This window comes from Malaclemys terrapin, chromosome 3, assembly GCF_027887155.1.
Source record: "Malaclemys terrapin pileata isolate rMalTer1 chromosome 3, rMalTer1.hap1, whole genome shotgun sequence".
Taxonomy (NCBI): Eukaryota; Metazoa; Chordata; order Testudines; family Emydidae; genus Malaclemys; species Malaclemys terrapin.
In genome coordinates this window covers 75,429,198-75,456,085 of record NC_071507.1, presented here as the reverse complement: position 1 = coordinate 75,456,085, position 26,888 = coordinate 75,429,198, and the positions used below count along the sequence as shown (strand labels likewise).

Below are 26,888 nucleotides of genomic sequence, written 5' to 3'. Positions count from 1 at the left end.
AGAGGCCTATTGGGGCTGATTTCTGGTTACAGAAATAGTGTTTCATGTAGCATTGTTTAACTGACAGTGCATGCTTTCTGAAATAACTTTAAGGATTGCAGGGGAAGGAGAATGGCAAAAAAGAATCTCCTTCTTTTGGAGGGGTGTTGCTCGTGTGCCTTGCGTTACATGAATAATCACTCCATAATGTCCACAAGAGCTAAATACGTAGTCTTAGCAAGTAGTGAATGTGAAATGTCCCTTTATTCATCCAAGGATTTAATCTTCTATCAATTGCACATAAACTGATGCACAGTAGGTGGTTTTTCTTTTCTTTTCTACAGGCCAGCCAGGTCACTATCCCACTACCATTTTAGTCTCCGACTTCCACTAATTTCTGAGTTTCTTTTTCAGCTCATCATATAACTTTTTAGCCATGATAGTTGCTCAGTGAATTATGTTTTGAGTAGGAGGAATTTGCTATATTTGTCTGATTTGAAAAGCAGCTATTGATGTTGTAAATGAAGTAATAACATAGCATAAAAGCTTCCAAATATTTAAGAGTGCTGTGCATTAACAGTGGTTTAGCCTAATATTTCTGGGGCATCTTTTTTGTACTGTGCTGATGTTTTGTTTATCCTTAACTGAGCATTAAGGATTATATTCATGAATAGGATTCATGCACTTATGTTGTGTTTCTGAGTGAGTGCAGAGCAGAGCGCTAAGATACTGCCTCCCTCCATCCTCTGAGATTACTTACTGTGTTGTGCTGTTTGCCTTTTTCTCTAACAGCAGTCCTCTCCGTTTCTGTTCCTGCCCCAGCTAATCATTAGGAAAGATCTGTGCTTTCAGCTCAGTCATGTTGTAATGATCCATGACTGTATGCATACATAGACATTACACTTGCCTGATAAACTGCACTCATGCTTCCTAGGGAATAGATCTCTTGACTTTTGGCAGGGCCGGCTCTAGGTTTTTTGCCTCCCTAAGCAAAAAAATTTTTGGCTGCCCCCCACCCCAGCCCTGGGCTCTCCCCCCCACCCCACCGGCACCCCCTGCTACTCCAGCGCTGGGCTCTCCCCACCACCCCACCCGCACCCCCTGCTGCCCCAACTCTGGGCTCTCCCCCGCACCCCACCTGCACCCCCTGCCGCCCCAGTGCTGGGCTTCCCCCCACCCGTGCTGACTCCGTCCTCTCCCCCCTCGCCTCCAGCTGGCAGGATCGGGGTAAGCAGCTGGGCTCCCTGGCCGCACCTCAGCCCAGGGTCCCGCCAGCCGGGGCTTCCGCCTCTAGGACTGGCCGGGACCGGGGAGGGCAGAGCCGGGGGACTGCCCTGGCAGGGGACTGAGGAGCCGGGGCAGGGCAGCCCCAGAGGGAGCGGAGCCCCGGAGAGCGGGACGCGGGCCCCGCACGGCAGCGCCCCACCCTCTATGGCCCCACTCCTGCTGCTGCTCCTGGCTGCCCTGCCGCAGTCCCTGGGCGGCTCTGGCTGCTTCGTCCAGCCCCGGCTGCAGCACTGGGGGGCAGCCGCCCTGCAGCACATGCAGGTGGCTCCGTGTGCCCCGAGGGGCGGCCCCCAGCCTGAGTGTCCCGCGCTCGGAGCCCGCCCAACCATAAGGTGCGGGTGCTGCTCCCCGACATGAACTGCAGTGGCCCATGGCGCACCCAGTGCAGGACGTGTTGCTGCTGCCAGGGCTGGCTCTAGGCTTTTGCCACCCAAGTGCCCCCCACTCCCCCCCCAAAAAGGTTGGCTGGAATGCCACCCCTGAAAATGTGCCGCCCCAAGCACCTGCTTGGTTTGCTGGTGCCTGGAGCCGGCGGTCCTGACTTTTGGCATCTATAATTTGAAGTAAAGCTGTTAGCTTCCTCTAGGGTTAGTGCTCATAGTCTTTTTATACAACCAGCTACTGAAGGGCAGCACGCACAAATGCAGGCCCACCCTTATCCTACAGGCCAGGGGCAGCAGGAAATAAACCAGGCAAAGAAAAGCAAAACTCTTCTTTTCTGGCAACTCCCTCTATTTTCCCTTAGTCTCCCAACTATGTCTCTCTTGATCTCTGCCCTTTTGCTCGTTGAGTGTGTCAAATTCCACTCTGTCCCAGCTGCAGAATGCCGTCTGCCTCCCACCTGTTAATTAGGGTTTCCAGGTGTCCGGTTTTCGATTGGAATGCCCGGTCGAAAAGGGACCCTGGCGGCTCCGGTCGGTGGGGGGATGAGGAGGGGGTTTGCAGCAGCTCTCTGTGTGGAGCTCGGGGGTGGTGCGAGCCCCAACAGGCAGGGGGTGGATCCCAGCGGAGGGGCAGGGAAAGGCATTTGGTTAACCCCGGGCAGCAGCCTCCGCTGTGGCCGGGGGCTCCCTGCGGAGCAGGCATTGTGGCCTTTAAGAGGTGCCTTCAGCCCCTTCTCTACCCAGACCACCACTCCCCGGCTGGCAGGAGCAGAGAGAGGAGCTGGCCCGGCTCCCCAGGGGCTGCATGCAACCAGCTGCAGGGGAGGGGGCCAGGGCAAGCCATTGCCGCTGCCTGCCCCAGGCCCCGTAGCCTGCTCCCCAGGGCCTGCTGCCCCGGGTTTGTCTCAGGATCATGCGGCCAGCAGGTAAAGGCTGTGGGCTGGTCAGCCTTCTCCTGGGGATGAATGGGCTGCACGGAAGCATGGGGCTAAAGTTGGGCTGCTCTCCCCGGGGATGGGTCCAAGCAGAGTTGGGCAACAGCTGAGTGCGGAGGCCCCAGCCAGTGGTGGGGCTCGGGGTCACTGCAAATGGTGGGGGGAAGAGCAGGGTGCCCTCAGCAGCACTCTCCCTAGAGCTGCTGTGATTTGGGCTATTCTGGGGGAGCGGGAAGCCTGGGGCAGCAGAGGGGTGTCTGTCACTTGTGGGATATTCTCTCCCCCCTGCATTCCAGAGAACTGGAAAAACTTTTGTCCTCAGTGCACTGGCTGAGCCACGTATCGAGGATTAATGGCAGATGGAGCAGCCCGGGAAATGCCAGGGCAGTGCTGGTGCAGCTGCTATTTAAGGGGTTGCCTGACATCAGTGCCTCCCGGCTGCTGCTGCTGCTTCTGTAAGCTGCTTGCAGTAAGCACAGCCTGGAGCCTGCCCCCTGCCCCCCTCCCATGTTCCACCCCCTGCCCCAGCCCTGTTTCCTCTCCTGCCCTCCAAACCGCTCAATCCCAGCCTGGAACACCCTCCCGCACCCTGAACTCTTCATTTCTGGCCCCGCACCAGAGCCCAGAACCCCCAGCCAGAGCCCACACCCTCTCCCGCACCCAACCTCTAATTTTTTGAGCATTCATGACCTGCTGTACAATTTCCATACCCAGATGTGGCCCACCCCTGCGATAGATGGATACAGTCAGACAGGGGAGTACAAGGGAACAATGAGAAAATATTGCCTGAATAGACAAGTAAGGTTCACAATGAGGGAAGGGTCTAAGCAGAGTGAACAATGTGGTGGCAGCAAATGCCATGTTCACAATTATTTATTGATTTTTTTTTTGGATGGGTTTATTTAGGAGGGAAAAAGAATAGACAAGGAAAGGGAGGTGAGGGGGACAGGGCAGTGAAGAAGAAACATAAAAACGGCTATACTGGGTCAGACCAAAGGTCCATCAAGCCCAGTATCCTGTCCTCTGACAGTGGTCAATGGCAGGTGCCCCAAAGGGAATGAACAGACATGCCCTGTCACCCAATCCCAGCTTCTGGCAAATAGAGGCTAGGGACACCATTCCTGCCCATCCTGGCTAATAGCCATTGATGGACCTATCTTCCATGAATCTATCTAGCTCCCTTTTGAACCCTGTTATAGTATTGGCCTTCACAACATCCTCTGGCAAGGAGTTCCAGAGGTTGACAGTGCATTGCATGAAAAAAATACTTTCTTGTGTTTGTTTTAAACCTGCTACCTATTAATTTCATTTGGTGGCCCCTTGTTCTTGTATTATGAGAAGGAGTAAATAACACTTCCTTATTTACTTTCTCCACACCAGTCATGATTTTATGTAAAGTAAGAGGGGCAGGTGTGGAGTGAAACTGAGGTGAAGAGACTGTGAGGGAGAAGAAAGGGGAGTGTTGGAGGAAACAGCTTATCAGCACAGCGCAGAGAAAATCAGAGAATGCTGTCCAGTTTTGCCTGGAATGTCCAGAGGTCCCTGCTTTGGCTGGAGTCTCTGACTGGCTGCTATCTGGGAGAGATTACCTTGTTAGTTAATAGCATAAATGTGTTTTAAGTTTGAGGTTTATCTATAAATGTCACTATTTTTTTCAATAAAAAAAATGAAGGCACAAAGTGTACACTCAGCAAGAAATGGGAATTCCTTTTCAGAGCCCAACCACCTATCCTATTACTTTAAAATATTATGTTGCTATAGGTCAGTTCATATAGCACTTTCAAGGGCATATTTTTCAAAAGAATCTTCTCTATTTCTCAGTAATAATCCGTTAAGGTTCAGATCAGTGATGTATACATTGCAGAACTTTAATAAAGAACCTTTAAAATACTTCAGGTGCTTTTGCTGGGTTGAAGATATTCTATTCTCCATATCAGAGAAAAATTCAGGCATTGTATCCTGGCATTGATAACAAGGTATGTGAACAAGATAGTCTATGTTAATGGATGGTGAGATAGAATAAAGAATTACATAGGGGAATGAGAGTAAGGTTTTGTGCAGCCAAGTACTCGGAATATTGCATGCCTATAACCAATGCTGAATTTCACTGAAAGGTGTAATGTTCTGCTTGAAACAGAAGCAATTACAGGAATCTTGTGGAACGCTACTGTAGAAGAGCCTCCCAAGTGAAGTGTTGGAAACACTGCAACATTAAAAGATTGCGTGACACATTAAAAACTGGACAAAACCAGAAAATCTAATGTAGAGAGCCATCCTGACTGTGACAGGGAGAATAGACTAGACCTAATAGGCTTTTTCTTTATATCTAGTAATTCACAACATATAATTTTTCTTTGATCCACCCCCATCACCCATTGTTGAAGTGTCTGGACAGTTTGCTATTTTAAATTATTTGCAAAATTTTGCATAACTGTTTGCGTGCAGACCACTGGAACTGTAAATATTAAAATCAAATAGACAATTTCTCATCTGTTAATTTATGTAATATACATAACTAACTAACCAACCACCACAGCATACAACTCAAGTTGCATATTTGATTGTGATACTTTTAAAGTTACTCTTTGGTTAGTTGCATAAGTCATCCAGTCCGGGAAAAAAATATGTAATTTTTGTAATTAACCAGTATTGAATGAATTGTGAATTTTCAGTATAATCTACTATTTGTAGTTTATTTTTTTGCAAATATTTGAGTGTTCATGGTTCATGGTTTCAAAAAATATGCTTTTTCTGGAATATTTCTGGTAACGTGGCATGGAGATGCACAAATTGAATGGACTAGAGGAGATCAGATTTTGGCAAAACATGAAAGGTTCATAAATGTGGTCAAATGAAAATTCACTTTCCAATCTGAACAAATATTTGTGGGAAATTGTTCTATTTGTTTAGCTCTGCTATTTTTTATACATCTATGGATCTGATCAGTCAAAATGAAAATCAGTTATGATGCTAGAGAATCCTGACTGAGATACTGCCATGAAAAGAGCAACCTGATGTAACAAAGTCAAGTTGCCAAATCTGACAGTCCATACAACCCTATAACTGAATTAGTGAGTATTCACCTAGTTTCTGGAATCCACTTGTTTGCTCTGATTTATGTTCCTGTTGAGTTGTCGTTCTCCTGTTAGAAACAATTGTTTGTTGTTTCATTATAGTTTGTGATGTTCTGCTTTAACCAAGTTCATTTGTTTAACAATGGCAGGGAGTCTTTCACATCCTGTTCAAAAAGAGCCTTTGCAAATTCAGTTGGATTTTTTTTTTTTTTTTTTGGTCTTTCAGTACAAAAGCACCAAGTCTTGGGACAAGGTGCAGCGGGACTGGCAATAGATGATTTGACTGTGCATAGTGCAGTAACTGTAGGAACATTCTGAGCTTTTTTTAGACAAAAGACATTTCCCTCCCCAGCTCTGTGACAGTTGTTTGATGAAAGTAACAAAATAGTGGCTGTCAAGTATCAGAGGGGTAGCCGTGTTAGTCTGAATCTGTAAAAAGCAACTGAGGATCCTGTGGCACCTTTAAGACTAACAGAAGTATTGGAGCATAAGCTTTTGTGGACGAATGCCCACTTCATCAGACGCAAGCTTCACCCACGAAAGCTTATGCTCCAATACTTCTATTAGTCTTAAAGGTGCCACAGGACCCTCTCTTGTTTTTTAAAACAGTGGCTTCTGGCTCTAAGTACAATACCACTGTAGTCCTGCTTAATATTTTATTTTGTCATAGAACTGCTAATGAAAAGTTGCAGTAACATATTCTATGAAGTTCTCACAGTAGGACTAAGACATTTTAATTTTCGCTTGGTGGCTTAGAGCAGAATACATTTTAATACTAGATGTCCAGTAGTTCTAAAAACACTCTTACATTTTAATTATGCTGATAATGTAGCTGAAAATCCTAGATCCTTGAATCACTGACAGATTTATAATATTGTATATTTTAAACTCAGAACACATGAAATTACAAGTGTTTAACTTGCAGTAAGCCCTTTAACCAAGTGTCCTGTAAAGTAACAGCTTTCATTTGGTTATGTAGCCATGGTAAAACTGAGATTAATGCTTAGCACTGAATACTTTTAAAGCACTACAAAACATTGGGTTAAATCTTGTTCACTGGACTTGTGTGAATAGTCCCAAGCCAATGGAACTACTTGCATGAATCAGGTGGCCTATGAATTAATAAATTCTTCCAGTATCCGTCTGAGATTGTCTTCATTTTACATGAATTAAGCCTAAGTTTTTTTCCATTCCAAAAACTCTTTTACATTTGCTTATACCATTCTGAAACTTTCACCTTTTGAGTTGAATTTTTCCAGATTCTGGGTTTTGCCCAAAGACTATTCCCCCCTTATCCTCCTCTCCTGGCCCCTCAAAGTTTGAACAAAAAGCATTTGGCCTATTTTGACAGCAAAGGGAATGAAGAAAATACACTTTTGCCGCCACAGAAAAGGGTTGCGACCATATTTTGGACAGTGCAGGGTTTTCAGTGGTTTGGGGTAGAAACCTAAAATTGGGCAGGGAGAGATCTCCTTAAGTTGGAAAGATGTTTCACTGCTCCAATGAACATTGGCCTTGATTTGGTTGAGATAGGAGGATATACAATTTAATAATAAATGCAAGCTGTTTTTAAATAACAATATCCCAACTGTGATGGAGAGGGGCTGAAATACACAAGCGAAAATATAATATTGTTAGGGTTCACAAAGTTAATAAATAGCTATCTCACTGAGGACAAATATGCATTCAAAAATTAAGGATCCTGATAAAAAAATAGTATGATTATATAACTAAAGACTATTTGAGTCTACCACCAGCATGATTATTTAAAGTGGGCTTTTTATCTGTGTAGGTGTATATAGATTTTAAAATCTATGTAGGTATACATCATGTGCACGACACACAAACCACACTGGCACCACCACCCTTCTTGCCCTGTAGAATTGTCATCTCTACCACATCTGTAAAATAGGAATAATGCTTACCTGCCTTTAGAAAACCATTTTGAAATCTATAGCTGCAATGCACTATATCTTGACTTTAGTAAAGCTTTTGATACTGTCTTTCATGACCATCTAATAAACTAGGGAAAGGCAACCTAGATGGAGCTACATAAGGTGGGTGCAAAACTGGTTGGAAAATCATTCTCTGAGAGTAGTTATCAATCATTCACCGTCATGCTGCAAGGGCATAACAAGTGGGATCCTGCAGGGATCAGTTCTGGGTCCGGTTCTGTTTAATATCTTCATCAATGACTTAGCTAATGGCATACAGAGTACACTTATAAAGTTTGTGGATGATACGAAGCTGGGAGGGGTTGCAAGTGCTTTGGAGGACAGGATTAAAATTCAAAATGATCTGGACAAAGTGGAGAAATGGTCTGAAGTAAATAGGATGAAATTCAATAAGGACAAATGCAAAGTACTCCACTTAGGAAGGAACAATCAGTTGCACACATACAAAATGGGAAATGACAGCCTATGAAGGAGTACTGTGGAAAGGGATCTGGGGGTCATAGCTAAATATGAGTTAACAGTGTAACGCTGTTACAAAAAAAGCAAACACAATTCTGGGATGTATTAGCAGGAGTGTTGTAAGCAAGATACAAGAAGTAATTCTTCCACTCTACTCTGCACTGATTAGGCCTCAACTGGAGTACTGTGTCTAGTTCTGGGTGCCACATTTCAGGAAAGATGTGAACAAATTGGAGAGAGTCCAGAGAAGAGCACCAAAAATGATTAAAGGTCTAGAAAACATGACCTGTGAGGAAAGATTGAAAAAAATGGGTTTGTTTAGTCTGGAGAGGAGAAGACTGGGAGGGGACATAAGTTTTCAAGTATGTAAAAGATTGTTACAAGGAGGAGGAAGAAAAAATGTTTCTTAACCTTTGAGGATAGGACAAGAGGCAATGGGCTTAAATTGCAGTGAGGGAGATTTACGTTAGACATTAGGAAAAACTTCCTAACAGTCAGGGTAGTTAAGCACTGGACTAAATTGCCTAGAGAGGCTGTGGAATCTTAAGAGCAGGTTAGACAAACCCCTGTCAAGAATGGTCTAGATAATACTTAGTCCTGCCATGAGTGCAGGGGACTGGACTAGATGACCTCTCGAGGTCCCTTCCAGTCCTATGATTCTATATAAATGCCAAATTCTATGTTTTTTCTCCTGATTGATAGCTCAGGCTGGTCTTTCCTCTAATCTCTTATCTTTGTAGTTCTTTCTTTTCCAAAGCTTCCAGATTTCAATTCTAGGCTGAAGTGAGTTTCATAGTCCTTTCTGTCTGAGCCCTGGTTTTGCACACTGATTGGGTGGCTATGTGCATAGCCTTAGAATGCCCAAATTAAATTATTCAGGTGTAACCTGGCGGACATTAGAGCTGCTGAGCTTTATGTATGTGTGGATATGAAATTCACAGCAAGTCAGTCCTACTGATGGTCCCCTGGCAGTTTCAGAAAGTTCAGACAATTCACCAGATTGGGCTTTTGAGATAAATTTGTCACTAAAAGGAATTGAAGTGTGTAATGTCACAATAGTATGGTGATGCCCGTACTGATAGCTACTATCTAATCTTCCCTGCCAGTTTGACTTTGCAACAGGCTTTGTTATTTTACTAATATATAAAATCTCATAAACAAATTGAGTGTTTGTGGAAGGTCCTGGATGAGCCCCACTGCAGGTTATAGTCTCCAGTCTAGCAGCAGAATTTCCCCATCCATGTATCCTAGCCCTCTACTGAAGGGAAGATGTTTAGGGGTGAGAGGGTAGTTGAGCCTTCAAGCTGTTGCATCTCTTTGCTGATATGAAAACAAAGGGACAATCTGTGATTACTTTCCCACTAGGACCACCTTATGTTACATGTGACCAAATAACCATAAGAAACCATTACTTCCTAAAGATTCAAACTTAGGCCAGCTTTGATCTGTGCTCCCATACAAATCCTATGAGCCATCCACCCCAATGTGAATGTCACTTAATGGTAGTAAAGGTTGGAAAAACTTCAGTTTTTCTTGGTGTTCCTCTAAGTTATGACTCAACGGTAGAATGTTTGCGACCGGAAATAAATGAGGCAATTATTCTGGGAGATGTGAATCAAAATTGATGATAACCACATAAATTATCAAAACCCATTTAAAATGAACTAGGCTATGATGAATTAAATGTCTAAGCTGTGGATTGATCATTAGCAAAGAGCAGAGTCAAATTGTTATAATACCAAGGACTGTAATATTTTGACTGCTGGTGCAGAAGTATAGTATAAAAAGAAGAGAACGTCTGGGTACAAAACTTATGTGCAGGGCCGGCTCCAGGCACCAGCTTGCTAAGCAGGTGCTTGGGGCGGCCACTCTGGAGAGGGGCGGCACGTCCAGCTATTCGGCGGACGGTCCCTCACTCCCGCTCGGAGCGAAGGACCTCCTGCCAAATTGCCGCTGCAGATCGCGATCGCGGTGTGGTGGTGTTGTGTTTTTTTTTTTTTTTTGCCGGTTGGGTGGCAAAAACCCTGGAGCCAGTCCTGCTTATGTGAAAAGGATTGTATGAGGTTTTATAAAACAAAATATTATACTTTCTGAAATATGAAGTATGAAAGGGATTGTCTATAAAATCATTTAAATATCCATTAGACAAGCATGAATAATGGGAAAGTGCTGCAATGTAGATTTTCTCTATTAGCAAATTTATAGAAATGCAATCTTCCTGTTCCTTCCATGGACTCTGGAAGAATGGCTAATGATCAGTAAGCTTGGACTCCTTTGAAAGCCTCAGTCCTGCCTGAAATTAGCTCTGTAGCAAATTGAGATATGTTCGGGGGTGGGAGGTGGGATAATGGTATTGACAATTTAAAATTTACTTTCCATGTGCAAATTACTCTCCTGTATCCGGAAGCCTGGAGAGGGCATTGCATTTCACTGAAGCTGTCTTAACTCTGACTTGGCATGAAGCCCATTAAGTGCTCTCATACCAACTTTTACTTCCCAAGGATGATGCCATCCCAAAGCTAGCTTGTTAGATGGTAGCATAGCAATGAGCCATGGTAGAGCGCATTAGTTGGATATTGCTGCATGCCTTTGTTGCATGTGTGGTTTTGTTTAGCATATTTGATTATAAAAATCTGTTTCAGTTGAGTTTCTGTGTAGTTTATAAGTTGGTGTGAAGTGACTTTTCTCCGTTCATAGGGAAGCTGCTGAGCTTCATCTGTCCATATATACTGAGCTGAAAACGTTGCTTGGTAATTTTTTTATCCTTCTGTGCTTCTACCCAACTGTGAATGACTGACTATAAAAGTCAGTACAAAGTAACTAAAAATAAAAAGGGCCTAAGTAATGTTGTAATAGATTAAACAACTTTTTTATGCTCGTAACTTGAAATCAGCTAAACAAATTTCCTTCAAACTTAAGGCTAGATTCTCCTTTCCATACAATAGATCTCTATCTCAGCTCTCCTTGCAGGAATGAATCTCTCACTGATGTCAATGGGAAATCTGTACCTGTGTAAAGAGCAGAAAATTGGAATCAAAATCGACTTTGTAGATTTGAGAGGAGAACTGTGCATATTAAAGTATGCTTTGCTGTTGAGTTGAGGAAAAGCAAGAGAAATTTTAAACTCCAAAAAGGTAATTTAGAGGGAAGTTAAGGCACAGATAATAGAGGATTGCTAGTGTGATACTGTAATAAACCACTATTTTGGTGGTTTATTAAGAGATCTGTTCCCCCAAACCCAGGAGAAGACACTGTATAGTGTGATTCTTACATTGATGTTGATTTTAAAAAAGTGAATGGAAATTGAAAGACTGGATCAGAGCCGTAAATATTCAATCCTACTATTAACTCAGTTGTTCATATTGCCTCTTGTGGACCGTTTATACTCTTCCTTATTAAGACTTCTTAGGTAGGCAGTATAGAGTGAAATGATTCCATTCATGTTTCAAGCAGCAAAATATATCCAGTGTAACAAACAAAACTAATTCATCACCATGAAAACAAAATAGATAATTTGCTTGTGCTATACCAGAAATTAATTTCCTAAAAGTTCTGAAGTGCTGCTCTGCAAATGAGTGATTAAATTTATTACAGTAAAAAATAAAAATACTGATATATTTTCAAAAAAAAAATTGTTTTTTGCTTACATCTCAAATACAGAGCACTCCATTGTAAAACCTAATTTGAAAAGTGCTGCTATGGTCATTTCTTTTGAGAATTTAAAATAAAAAAGCTGGCACAAAAGCTTCCGATTTTCTTTTACATAAATATATTCCACTCACTATTTCTAATTGCCAATAACAGTTACTTAGTAAAACTTTTAAAAATCATAATATAAAAAATAATTAGTCATGTGGAAAACCTCCATCTTGACAGTCTGATCAAGAGACTGGCTCAGACATGAAATGCTTCTGCTGAGACAAGACTTTCCCCTAGGAATCATCCTTAATTTTCATAGCTGTGAAGCAGGAGAATTCTATGGCGTTTTCATGGGCCAATAGTCATGGCTGCAGTTTTTGGCTATCTGGAGCCATTAGTGAGCAAAAACAGTTAAAACCCATGAAAGATTAAACGCTTGTTGCAGTAAAATCAGTTGTTTTTTTTCACCCCTTTCCATTTTTCTTATACATTGGAAAAGCGTGAGTAAATAGTTTGTTTTCACATTCACTGCCCAATACCTATTTAAAAATTTGACAAAAGATAACTTTGTTATTGCAACAGAGGGTCCTGTGGCACCTTTGAGACTCATGTACTTCTGTTAGTCTCAAAGGTGCCACAGGACCCTCTGTTGCTTTTTACAGATTCAGACTAACACGGCTACCCCTCTGATACTTTGTTATTGCCTTTTGTTTTCCTGCCACACTGATTTTTCAGATAAATAAAATTTGTATGCTATCTTGAGATAACAAGGGAAAAAAAAGGATGAGGCAAGAAAAAAAAAAAACACCACAGCAATGCAATGATTCCTAAATTATCATGTTTATTGGCTTGTCTGTACTTAACTTTGATTTGCACATGTAGTAGCTTGCTGCAAAACGATGCAGTGTTTCTGTTTTGCCATTGAGGAAAAACACGTGTTATGAAATGTTAATGTTTGTCAAAGGCAGGAGCCATTAAATACTGAGGAGAACTCAACTAGCAGGCCAATCAAATCGTATTGTCTAAATGAAGCAAAATGCAATGGCCCTATTCTCATTATGGCCACTTCACACAGCTCTCAAACATCCTTCTGGCCTGTTGCAGAATATTGAGGAGTCTGGTGGCATCTTAAAGACTAACATATTTATTTGGGCATAAGCTTTTGTGAGTAAAAAAATGGGTTTTTTACTCACGAAAGCTTATGCCCAAATAAATGTTAGTCTTTAAGGTGCCACCGGACTCCTCATTGTTTTTGTGGATACAGACTAACATGACTACCCCTCTGATACTTTTCAGGATATTGTTTTTCAGCTAATTTCTTGCCATTATATTATTTTTAAGCGTTTCCTTTTACTATATGAGGTGTGACATTGACAAAAATATATTTTTTGTTGATAGTTTAGGTATTTTGCTTTGATTTGGTTAAAAACAAGCAAGGTTACATTATGATCATCACACCCACACTGAAGCAGGGTACAAGTGTTGAATGTCTAAGAAATAACTGAAAGCATTACAAAATGAAACAGGACTCAGACATTCAATGTGACTTTGTGTCCATAAGCAAGATCTTATATTTCCTGCATCAGGGATCTACAGACCTCTCAGATGTGACAGACTGCAAATTATATGGCAGATGCAAGTCACCAAGGAGCTAATACTTTTTAAAAATCAAAGTCAGCTGTATTTGTACAAAAAATTGAATTGCTCAGATGAGATGCGCAGACTACAGTAGAATCCATTTGATCAGAATACAGTTAACAAGATGTTTGTTAACTTGCATATGTGCCTGTGAACCACTGTACAGGATTCTATTTTTGATTGATTGGAATGGGGTTTTCCTAATTACTCGCAAAGTTAACACATTTGTACTGTTTTTATGGTGATGTACTACAAGAGATTGTCCATTTTAATTTTCCCCTCATCGGCAGTTCCTACTGCTATCGTGGCTGCCAACCAGACTGACCCGAGTTTGTCTAAAAGGTTAAAATGTTAAACGTGTGAATCCCCAGCCACGTCGCTGTTATCTACTGCTAAGAGTTTTAACAATTCAGAGACCAAACTGGGAAACGTAGTCACCAAAGGGAAATCATTCTGTCTCAGTGGCTCACCAATGTTAAAATGTCAGCACCATTGGGGAGGACAGGGAGAAATGTCAGAAGAAAATACACCTTACCTGGGGCTTTAACAGGCGAACATGCCAAAAGTGCAGGTTTTCAAGACCCAAGTAGAAATGAGGAAGTAACAACAACAAAAACTACAGTAAAGGCTTAGGAGCTGCCTACAAATGTGGGGAAAAACAATGTCTTACTAATGTGACCATGCCATTGGAAACACAGTATGTGACTTTTTTAAAGGGAATTATCAGGAGAAAGAAAATCAAGATCAAAGTATCTTGATACGTTGTCGTCTTTGCAGTATACACTGATTATAGTGCAGATATCATTTTTCAGTGTCAACAAACTGAATGTTTCCACTGCCCATCCTGATTCAAATCTTGTCATGAGGTAGAAGATGATGCTCACCATCTGGAATTAAGACAAGGAGAGGATTTCAGTCTTTTTTACTGTCATGCTAATCTTTCTGGGAATGGAAGAGTGATTTCTGGTGATAAATTGAGACAAACTACTGCACTGCTTGTTCCAGGACAGTTATATTTTTCTCTGTGCTTACCTTTTGCTAATGCATCAGTGGTCGAACTTTTCTAGTGCGAGATGTTTTAGGAGGGGATTCTGTAGTAGAAAATGTGGAATACTGGGAAATCAAGGTGCTCTGTTAGTTGACAACTGTAGAGTCAATTCAAACTGTAGTGTCAAACATCCACTTATTCGTCTTTTCTCCACTTAACTCTACAAGTTTCCTTCAGTGATCTGAAATGAATAGGAAGTCTGTAGAGCACAAATCTAATGTCCAAATAATCCAGACACTTTATGAAGACTGTCTGAGATGGGACGCAGAGAACATGGATCCTTATAAAACCTGAGATATGCTCCTTCTTAAGGCTGATGTGCCTCAGGGTGATTTAGATCTGGATAGGGCTTTGAAATTACAGCCCTCACACTTCAGGATATTCCTTCCCATTATGGATGTAGAGGAACTATATCAGAGATATGATAAATAAAGAGATGACGCAACATTATGCTAATTGAAGGCTGATTGAGACCCCGATATTGGACCGTCACACCTGCAACAACTGATTTCAAAAATAGGCATGCTATCTAGTCTCCAAATGGCAACAAGACACCTGTGAGTGTATGGTGTTCTTAGACGGTGAGAACAGCTACAGAAAGCTGAGATGGTAATCACCTAGGTAGCTACTGAAGAGTGGAAACAAAACAATCTAAGGGCATCTTTAGGCATGACCTAAATAGGCATCTGATTTATGGTACTTCATTTCTGAGGAGACACCATAGAAAACTGTATGGTCATCCAGTCACTAGGCTATTACTAAACCACCATCCTCTGACTGCAGAGTATTTAATAAATCTGATCTTTGTATCTATGGTATCTGTAAAGCCATTGGTTCTGCCACATGATTTTACGTATTTCTAATTATACCCAATGAGTTCCTGTCAGACCATCCTCCTCCTAATTCAGTATATGTGCACTGATAAGTTCCAAACTTACCAATAAAGGAACCCAGCAATGGGGTAACTTAAATAACAAATTTTAACCTTGAGCCTGTGCTGCTTCTTGAACTTGCTTTTTCTCAGGTTGCAGTGTTAAGGACTCCTCTAACCCTGCTCTTAGCGCCTTCCACTGCAGAGAGACATTTTATATTTCTGGATTTGTATCTAATATCTTATTTTCTACTGACTCTCCCAGCAGCCAGAGCTGTGTGTTTCTTCTCACAATCTGAGTGCTTTATAACAAGTTTGAGTCCAGAGAGAGCTATGCACCTGTATACAGGATCCTAGAAACTGACTTCCCATTACATGGTAACATCTGAGTGCCTTATATATCCACTAGTGCCCCTGAAGCTAATTTCAAGAGTATTTGGAAGCTGGATGGACCCAAATGAATGATGTTTTGAGTGGGCTGACTTGGTTGTTAGGAGAAGGTAAGCAGGAAACAATGGAATGAAAGACATCACATCCTCTATTGGCTTAGGGCACCAAAGCACCTAGCACCGGCTCCAGCTAGCTCTTTAAGCGCCAATATTATAAAATCCCTTTAAATTATATCACAAATATTTTTAAAAAATCATTATTTTCATTTCAGAAACTTAAGCAAGAAATGGTTCGCTGTCTTGGTTGTGATGAATACAGGGGACCACGGGAGTGCTTACACCATAGGAGTGAACACTCTGTTGGGGAAGCCCCATGGTTTCAGCCTTTATGTGCAAATTACTTAAGAGCCTACCCATTATATTTACACCTATTGCACAGTTTTAATAAGGATGGAACCATTAATCATCAGATAATCCATGGGATTAATTGTGGCTGGGGAACAGTTTTGACTTGCTATTCCCTGTTTGCTTTCAGTTTTAAAAGTTGAAATGGTTTATGTCTTAGTTTCTTTAAAAAAAAACCCCACACAAAATCATAGAATCATAGAATATCAGGGTTGGAAGGGACCTCAGGAGGTCATCTAGTCCAACCCCCTGCTCAAAGCAGGACCAATTCCCAACTAAATCATCCCAGCCAGGGCTTTGTCAAGCCTGACCTTAAAAACCTCTAAGGAAGGAGATTCCACCACCTCCCTAGGTAACCCATTTCAGTGCTTCACCACCCTCCTAGTGAAAAAGTTTTTCCTAATATCCAACCTAAACCTCCCCAACTGCAACTTGAGACCATTACTCCTTGTTCTGTCATGCAGAAAGGGGCTAGTTACTCTTTTCCACTACCAGCCTTCAAAAAAGGCAGAATAAGTAGGACTGAAAAAAGAGTTTTTTGGCACTAGAAGTTTGAGAAGCTTTGAAAGTGGGTAATTCATTCCATTTCTGTCAGTCTACTCCCACAAACAGGGGTTACAGATGTTCTGCTTAAACCAGGGATCTCGAACTCAAATCACCACACAGGCCACATAAGGACTAGTACATTGGCCCGAGGGCCGCGTCACTGACACCTTTTCATATAAAGGTGCAAAAGGCCCTGCCCCCACTCCACCCCTTCCATGAGGCCCTGCCTCTTTCCGCCCCCATTCCAACCCCCTCTCCAAAGTCTCCACCCCCTCTGCCCCTATTCCAACCCCTTCCCCAAATCCCTGCCCCTGTTCTGCCTCTTCTCTGTCTCCTCCCCTGAGCGTGCGGCTCCCCACTCCTTCCGCCTCCCTCCTGGAAAGTGCTAAGCGCCTCCAAACAGCTGTTTGGCGGTGGGAAGTGCCTGGAGGTAGGCAGAGGAGAGAGGATGCGGTGCGCTAGGGGGAAGAGGGGCGGCGGGTGAGGGGAGCTTGGCGGCCGCAGGAAATAACCCCATGGGCCGCATGTTTGAGACCCCCTGGCTTAAACCCTCATTCCCACTGTTCCACCTCAGTTCTCAAAGCTAGGCACCTAAGTGGCCTAGTTTTTCAGAGGTGCTGGGCAGCAACAATGCCTGTTAATGTCAGTGCAAGATGTGGATGCGCAACAATTTTGTAAATCAGGTCACTTGATAAGGAGCCCAACTTTAGGTATCTAAGTTTAAACATTTTAGTTATAGTGCCTAGAGATGGAAAAGACTGTGTAAACATCAAGTCAATTCCCCTTTGCAACTAAGATTGGGAGTGGAGGGATGTCAGAGCAAAAGCAATGTCATGGTCTCCAGCAGAGGAACCAGAGAGTTTGCTGATAACTTATAACAGAGAGAAAGCAGAAGAGAGACGACCGTCTTTACAGCTGAGGATGATGGTGCTTCAGTTTTACACACACATTCATGAGAAATTGAGGTCAGCATTGTTTGTGCAAGAAGATTATAACCCCCTTCATATGAAAAGCTCATAGATCCGTGAGGCTAAGTTTTACTGAATGACCAGCAGAATAATGATACCAAGGGACAGCTTTGAGTCCATGGCCTTCATTGCTAGCCTAGGCTAGTGTGGCTTTTGGCATTATTTTAAATCGACAGAGCCAGTCCTGAATATGAGCCTATTTTCTTCCAGGGCTGTTTCTGTGATGAGTCAGAATTAGAGTTAGAGTTCCTGAAATAATATGGAAAAAATCCACCCATTGTCTTTTATTCATGATCAATAGTGCTAAAGCCTAGTTCAATAGGCTTCTAATAAAGGGAATGGTTGCTTAACTGGCATATCAGGCTGCCATGGAGGTGTGCCAGTGAAGCACATTTTACTACATAAATATTAATATGGAGTGTTTTAGTTCAGAGATACTGTGGCAATAGCATAGTATAAAATGCCTAGAGGTTATTATACAAAGAGCTCTAGAATGTAGGTAATTATCTCTTAAAAAAAAAAAAAAAAAAAACCAACGATTGTAGTAAATATTAAAGACAGTTATATAATATTTCCCTTATAAAATGTTGAATGAGTTAAAATATATGAATTTGGTTAACATTACTGACCTCAAAATTCACATATCGTAATCAATGACGCAAAGTTTACTGAAGTTATTCCAAAATAGTTTATTTTTCATTCCCCTACCCCTACTGCATCTTCTTTTGAAATGTAATATATTGGTAGTCTGATAATTGGAAAATCTACTTGTTTAAGTTTTTATATGCATGTTAGTGTATGATTATGGCTGATTGGGTTTTCCAGACAACATTTCTGTAATATAGATTGTACATAATCAAACAAGAACAAAGAAAATCAATAGTACTTTAAAAATGTTTCAGATGGAAACAAATTTATAAGACGTTACTTGCTGCTTTTGAAGTCATCAGCCATATTTCATGTTAAAGGCCATTATTTGCACATTATCCAATTCTGCAAATGTATGTGAAATAACCTTCAAAGAAATTGATATGAATACAACAATTACTATAGCAGATTTTACAGTGATATTTGACTTCTAGCTTGAATACAGAAGGTAATAATTGATACAGTGTCTGTAGCAATTATCCTCCATGGAACTTAGAAAGAATTCAGTGTTACTATTAAGCGGTTGTAAATTTTCAACTGGTTATTGGTGTTTGTGACTTTGTGTGGCCCTGCAGGGATAAGTTGGTGGGTAGAGATGGTTTTGTAGCAAAATGTTCCTAATATAATTCTAAACTTGCTCATTTAGTGCCTGATGCACAGCCCACTGAAGCCAGTGTTAAGACTCCCACTGACTTCTGTGGGCTGTGAATTGGGCCCTTATGTAATAAGGGCCTCATCCTGTGAGTTGAGAGCCCCAATTCCCATGGAAGGCAGAGTGTGGCTACACTGCAGCTAGGAAATGCAATTCCCATGTGGGTAGATGTGAAAAAGTGAGGATAGCAAGTGGAAAGTTATTTTTAAGAGTTGATGATAAAGTAAAAAGAGAGGTTTGAAAACCATTAACCTGATTTTTATTTTTATATATAATATATATATATATATATAAAAAATGTTGAAAAGCAAGCAGTAAAAAGAGTAGTGAATCAGGTCCGGAATGGCTGACTTCTGAGCACAGTGGAATAGAATTTGAGTTTTTATTTGACTGTAGCTGGAAAGGTTTGGTGGGGGGATTGGAATATTACAGGCAACTCAATTCTATGAGATTAAATTAGAATGGAAAACTTTAAGTGTTTACAAAGTGGATCTCTTTTACATTTGAGCCCTCACTCTCTGTGCCTCAGTTCTCTCACTGTGCAGTTTGTCACAAGTGCATTGTAAGGACAAATTAAAGTTTTGTGTGGTGCTCTAATATTATGGTGAAATAGACCATATTAATTATCTAGGAAGCTATTGAGAAACCATAGTAAGGAGAGTGGTAATGAAATTTATACATACTTATGTTTTTTTGATGTTGGAAGTTTGACTGAATGTGTGTTTTTAATATATGCCATGGACCAGGGTGATGACATGTTTTTACTTAAATTATTTTTATACTTCCAAGTAAGAAAACAAGGTGTCATTTGCTCAACTTTGAGTTTCTTAGCGTAGGGCAATACTTTAAAATGCAAGCAATATTTTGATGCATAGATTCCAAGGCAGAAGGGACAACTCTGATCATCTACTCTGACCTCCAGTATAACATAGGCCATAGAACTTTCCCAAAATAATTTCTAAAGCAGGTCTTTTACAAGACATCCAATCTTGATTTAAAAATTGCCAGTGATGGGGGATCTACCATGACTTTTGCTAAATTGCTTTTAGTTTATTTAAAAAAAATCCTGGAGGGTAATGAAATGTGTATTTGTTATAAAACAGAGTAGGATTGCTCTAAGCTTTGGGATAATAAGTAACATTTAATTAGCTCTTAATGAGTATTGTGTATTACAGATACACTAACATTTTTTTCATAGAGGGAATGATACTTAAGGAAAATGAATTTGCAGACATCTAATTTTTATATTTAAGGGTTTCTTTTTTTTAAAAAGTCCCTGAATTTTCAGTGAACACAGTCTTTTAATGCAAAAAGTATATGGTGTAAAATAGATTTACAATACTCAGTAAAATATTCCTGAAACTAAATTACACGACTAATATACAGTATGAAGAAAAGAGCAGGAACAAAGGAAAAAAGAGGTGCTGGATACAAGAAGGAAAGGTGTAGGAGTATGAGTAGAAGTACGTTGATTAACATAAGAAAAGTCCCCACATGCAATCAAATTCTTCTTTCTTAGCTTGTAATTTAGGCATTACTATTTCATACAAAACTGTTTCAGTTAATTTTGTGAGCCATTTTTATGCTAGCCTGTGAATATGATTTTTTTCCAATGTCAACTTTTTGCAATCATTAAAGCTTATATTATCTATATTAGATATCTTTTAGATAAGGTTAGTAGCAGTAGACTGTGATAAAGCATACAAGTCCTTTATATGCCAAGAAATGCTTTCTCAGCCTTGACGATCACTGTTTCATCACTAAAGGGAATGCACTCTGACCTGGACAGTGGAACAGAGAAAGGTTCAGGCTACTAGAAGTGCCCTAAGAAATGAAGTGTGTTATCCACAAAGCAACTTGGGTGCCCTATTCTGGAGTTTAGATGCCTAACTTCCCCTCTTCAGCACCACTACAATACACAAATCTCCCACATGGCAGCAACCTGACATCCTAGGTGCCTAAACTCACTTGGCACCTAACTTTCCACTGTAAAAGTACCTTAGGCACCTACGTGTTAGGCCTTGGGGTATGTGCATTGCTGTCCCACTCTAGGTGTCTCCTGCCTAAGCCCCAGAGCAATTCACAAACTGAAGAAAGACCGGCATTCAGCTGCCTAAGTCACATGCGGGGCCCAGTCTGGGAGGCAGCCTCTCAGCACTACTCCCAGATTGGGTCCAGTTCAAAATTTAGCTGGAGATGGAGGTTGTGATGGTGCCTGCCTCATAACTTTCAGCCCAGTGGTGTGCCAACCTCTGGACTACAGAGTCATTCTCACACACTCCTTCTGTCTCTCTCTGGCCAGATAAATTATTTGAGTATTTATACGTAGTGGAACAGTCATGAGGCCAGAGAGTGATGCATAGCAATGCCTAAGCCCTTTGTGGATTCCACCCGAACTGCTGCTCCCTGGGAAAATTGGAGACTGACAACTAAATTCCCTGGTCCAGGAGAGTGAGTGGGTGGAATAAAATGAAAGCAGCTGGATTACGTCCTGAATCTGATACAATTAAGGAAAGGTGAGCCTCGTTATCTAATCAGGAGTTTATAAAAAGGACTGGTGCCTTCTCAGAGTAGGAAATAAAATACATCCAGAGTAAAATAGGGTGTGGATATAAACATGCTTAGTTTTTAAAAACAGTGTTCATAGAATCATAGGACTGGAAGGGACCTTGAGAGGTCATCTAATCCAGGCCCCTGCACTCATGGTGCTGCATGTATCTAGTCACATAATTATAAATATATGTGGCTTGTTCACCTTCTGTTTATATTAATCATTCCCTGGCAACACAAAGGTTGAGGTTATCAGAGTTGTATGGGCCACTGCCACTGTATTTCAGCTGAACAACAGCAATACAGAAGTAACACGTTCAGTGCAGGTCTACACTACTGCTTAAGTTGATCTAACTTACGTCCCCCAGGGGTGTGAAAAAGCCCCCCAACCCTGAAGTGACGCAAGTTTTGTGCTGTCCTGACTGGCGCTATGTCACGCTTCTCGCCGAGGTGGAGTAGTTATGCTGACAGGAGAGCTCTTTCTCATTGGCATAGCGCTTCTGGTGAAAATGCAGAAGTGGCACAGCTGCATCGGTGCAGCAGCGTTGATGTTATGCTGTAGTATAGATGCCTTCAGACAGGATATTGTCTCCCGGTGACAGATTCTCGTTATTTGGGAAAGTTCATAGGATGATTCAGAGCTTTACATATAGGCTCTTATTCCCCAATTTATGGGATCAGGATCATGGACACAAACTGGAAATGACAGGTATTTGATGACTTTTACTCTGGCCATTTTAATCTAGTATAGATTGATAATATATATATTTATTTTGCAATGGGACATCACCAACACGTGTCTAGAAGTTTCTAGTTGAGTCAGATTCTCACTATCGTAGTCCTGAATCTCTTACGCCAAGCCTACTACATATTTGCAAATGTTCCTGAATGGTTTTTTAAAATAGAAATAGAGAAGATGTGTTGGTCTGCCATTTAAATGCATATTTGTAATATTTGTAAAGATTCTTAGAGTATTAAGGAGTTAGTTAATTACATCCTGTATCGATCATATTTACCCAAATGGTATCTATATGGAATACACAAGCCCAAAACTCAAGTGTTTTTTCTCTTTCCTGTACTATTCTTAATTAATCAACTAGAGTAGGTCCAAAAATAGGAATTTTTTCCCATGAATGTTTTGTGAAAAATATGTTCCTGCTTTTCACTGAAAAATTGAGTTTCCCAATCTCTCAATTAATAATTATCTGTTAATTAATAAATGTATTACTTATTTTAATTATTCATATAGCCACGTCTAGAGAGCCCAGTCAGCATTGGAGCCTCCTTATGCTAGGTGCTGGACAAACACAGCGTGAAAGCAGAGTCCCTGTGCTGAGGGCATTACAGTGTTATGAAGACAGTTGGAAGTTCCTCCTAGTAATCATAGTAGAAGTGGATCTGAAGGGAGGGATTCGAAAGAAGATAGTGGCTTTATAAGGTAGTTTGGGGTGAGTGCCTAGCACAGTGGGGTCTTGCCCCATGACTAGATCTCCTAGGTGCTACGGAAATGCTAATAAATAATGTTCCATAAGTAAAAGGTCGCTTAGAAGAAAGCACAACAGTGCTTGTGAGAAAAGCAAACCCGGGTGGAGTGAGGCACGGATTTCAGAGAGGCCAGAGAGAAAGAGGTTGCAGTAGTCAAGACAGTAGATAAGGAACCTAATTTGTGTGTAGGGTATTTTTATGAGCAAATATGTTTAAAGGAAAAAAACACCAGCATAACCATAAGCAGTAAATAAAGTAGCCACTATTTGTGAAGACGTGCAAAGCAATAACACTCCGAAACCTGCAAAACTGCATTTAGACTTGTATCTGCCTATCTTGTAGATTGCTATTGATCTGTTTTATCTATCCAGCTTGGGCTATTAAAGATTGTATCATAGTGCATGCACACTAGGGAGGAAAGGTAATGTATGTAGGTTTGGTTGCCACCATCTTTGCTGATATATTGAGTACTGAACCAAGGACCTCTCGAGCTAAATGCATGAGTCTCTACAGCGTGAGCCACATCCTCTGTGGATCAGGAACAGAGGGGGATGCATAACACACACTGACTCAGTGGTATACACGGGCAACCTTGGCTTTGTTGTTTCCTGATTGTTGAGTGTTTAACTTTGCAACCTTAATGTTTCAGTGTAGCTCTGTTTGTGTGGAATACTGTACAATATATAAACTTTTTTAAGATAAAATAGATCTGTGTGTACACACCTGTTTTACAATCATGTAATAATCACTCTGTTTCCTGTGTTCATGCTTTCCAAGTAGATCCGTTCGGATTCAATGAGACATTAAGAGTGAAACGGGGAAGCGATTTTATAGCAACTTTTGGCTGGTGGCAATCACATCATTAATGTAAACTTGTATTCTTTCTTCAATTAGAATGTTCCACCGGATCTCTCCATTTGTACTTTTGTGCTGGAACAATCCTTGTCAGTGCGAGCTCTTCAGGAAATGCTGGCTAACACTGAAGAGAAAGCAGAAGGGGTAAGTATCCAATCTAGACTTTTTTGATCAACGGGGGATATATACCATTCCTTCCACAGTACTAACGCGATGACTGGTGTAGCTTTAGTCTCATTCTCCAGTACAGAAAGGGCCTCATCCCGAGGAATGCTGAGCACTTGCAAATTCCATTGAAGTCAATGAGTTGTGGGAGTCCAGCACCTCTTAAGATGAGGCCCTAAATTAGTGAGCTGACTGTAGGATTTGAGGAATTATGATTAAAGGTCGCTGAGGGCACATGCATTCTTACTATCACTATACCAAAATAATCACAGTTTAGAAACATAATTAAATCATGCCTTAAGAAGAATTAAGGCCCCTATCCAAATGCAGGGCTGTGTTACTGTAGAGCATCCTAGTGGCATATAAACACCACTGTATCAAATCAAAATACTCGGTAATATTAAAATGCAGAATCAGGCATGTTTAGTTCTTTTTAAAAAATGACACTATTCTATGTTGCTTGAGCAAAAATGTCCACTAGTTCAGATTTAAAATTGAAGATGTCATATTAATCAGAGGTGTTAGATGAATATGGAAATTAGGCATCCTTGCATTCATGAGTGATGAGGGAAATAGAGTAGCAACTCTGAGTAGCAAATAACTATCTACAAATAAATAATAGTAGTATGATTAATGTTGTGTATACGGTGTAGTTCAGTTAGCTTACAGTCACGTAGCTTAGGATTGCACACATCCTTTGCATGGACCATATCCTGAAAACAGCTTGTAATTGAGGAAGAGTGACAAGGGAAGAGTGGCTGTGGTACAGGAGTAACATACAGAGACAAAACAGAGGAAGGGATTAATAGCAAATCCGTCACTCAAGAAAGCTGGCAGGAGAGAAACAGACCCCCTCAAAGCTCTGAGAATGCCTGAGAGAAAGCAAGCTCCAAACTAATATGCTGTAGTCGGTCCCAGAAAATGTCAGGCAGCTTGGCTCTTAGAGCGGAAGAGGAGAAACAGAGCAGCCGCGGGAGGGGAAGTGCCCGGCCGGTATTTTCCCGGACATGTTCGGCTTTTTGGCAATTCCCCCCGGACGGGGGGTTTGATTACCAAAAAGCCGGACATGAACGGGAAAAACCAGACGTATGGTAACCCTAAACAAAGACTGTGAATGGCTAGCCAACTACAAAAGCAGTTTCTCCTCCCTTGGTGTTCAGACCTCAACTGCTAGAAGAGGGCCTCACCCTCCCTGGTTGAACTAACCTCGTTATCTCCAGACTGATTCTTGCCTGCATATTTATACCTGCCTCTGGAAATTTCCATTACATGTGTCTGACGAAGTGGGCATTCACCCACGAAAGCTTATGCTCCAATACATCTGTTAGTCTATAAGGTGCCACAGGACTCTTTGTTGCTTTTAACAATAATTGAGGAACTCAGTTGTTGTATTCCTGTGACTTCTCATTCTGCCCCCAGTAAGGATAGGTCTGGGCCAACAATAGCAGGAGTACCATTGGGGTGAATCCAAGAGGGATCCAGAGCTGCAGCACATGGCGGAAGGGAGCATGTGCATGTTGTACCACGCTGAGGAAAAAATAAGATTCGCTTCTCTATTCTGGTTTCAGAAGGGCCACAACAGAACACTAGAAGGGATTGTTTTTAATTCCAGTATTAAACATTTTTCTTTTGATCTTAATCTTAGTATTTTTACAGTGTTTTGTTCTATTGGCAAACTTTCAGTCTAGCCATAATTTTTTTTAGTTATAAGTAGCAATCACAGGGCAAGCTGGCCTTTTGAAGGCGCACTTGTGATTAGTTTATCTCTCAGTCCAGAGGTACATTATGAGAACATATGATTAGGAATCAGGCCTGATGAGCAATAGAAGGCAAGCCTATGATCAATCAGTGGGAGTGTGAGTCTTCTGGGAAGAGGGAAGGTTACTGGCAACTCTCCAGAGTGCCTAGGCAGAGCATCTGAGGCCTTGGCTACACTGGTGCTGTACAGCGCTGCAACCTGCTGTGCTCAGGGGTGTGAAAACGCCCCCCCCCCCCGAGTGCAGCGAGTGCAGCGCTGTAAAGCGCCAGTGTAATCAGTGCCTGCAGCGCTGCACGCTCGCTCGCAGTGCTGGCGGTGCGACTACACTTGCGCTTCACAGCGCTGCTGTGGCAGCGCTGTGAATTCTCAAGTGTAGCCAAGGCCTCAGAGACACTCACAAAGAATGGGAAGGCTTGTGCCGGAGATTCAGGGTCACTATACCAGTGAGTTGGAAAGGCTTGGTTGGAGCTGATTGCCATGAGGGGCATACATACAAAAATGGAAGCTTAAAAAATACCAGGCAGCAGTGCTTGGGTGTTGGGAAGGAACTACTGAGCCCAGCAAGGGCCTAAAAGACTGTCGAGTCTGGGAAAGATGAGTTTGATCTGAGATGACACTGATCTATTTTAATAAACCAGAACCTCAAGAAGAGAATATACTTGAATGAAATGCAAGTCTATGTGCCATCACTGGGGACCCTAAAAAGGAGAGAGGGCCTGACTGAAACTGGATTAGGCAAGGTTTTGCTATGGTGACACATGTCATATTGCAGTTGGTTATGAAATGTAGTTAGCATTTCAGTGTCCCCACTTCTGATACGGGTAAGAAAAACATCAGCAATACATCATCTTCAAAAAAAGGGCCTGATTCTGGTTTCCTTACACATGAAAAATGCCATGGACTTTAGCTGCAGATTTGAGTGAGCAAAGAATTCCAGATCAGGTTTAAGGCTTGTCCAGCTATTGTAAGAAGTCCATTATCCTTATTGAGAATTGTGTACCTTAGGCAGAGATCTCTGTGTGGGATTTACACAAAGTAAGGCTGAAATCAGATCTTGCTGTCCAGAAATAAAGCTGCTTGAGCTGGGTGCCCGTCCAACATCTGCTGTTCTGTGGCTGCCCAGCTCCGAAGGCAGTGCAGAAGAGTAGCAATACCATGACCCCCATCCTTGTGACCCCCCTTGCAACTCCCTTTTGGG

At 41.7% G+C, this 26,888-nt stretch overlaps 1 protein-coding gene across 1 annotated transcript in view; it reads left to right on the top strand.

Annotated features, from left to right (window-relative positions):
• The window catches only part of RYR2 (ryanodine receptor 2), a 687,809-nt gene that overhangs the window by 185,547 nt on the left and 475,374 nt on the right, over nucleotides 1–26,888 (top strand). The window contains exon 3 of the mRNA XM_054022704.1: nucleotides 23,806–23,910. Coding sequence (XP_053878679.1) covers nucleotides 23,806–23,910 — 105 coding nt within the window. The remainder of the gene's footprint in view (nucleotides 1–23,805; nucleotides 23,911–26,888) is intronic.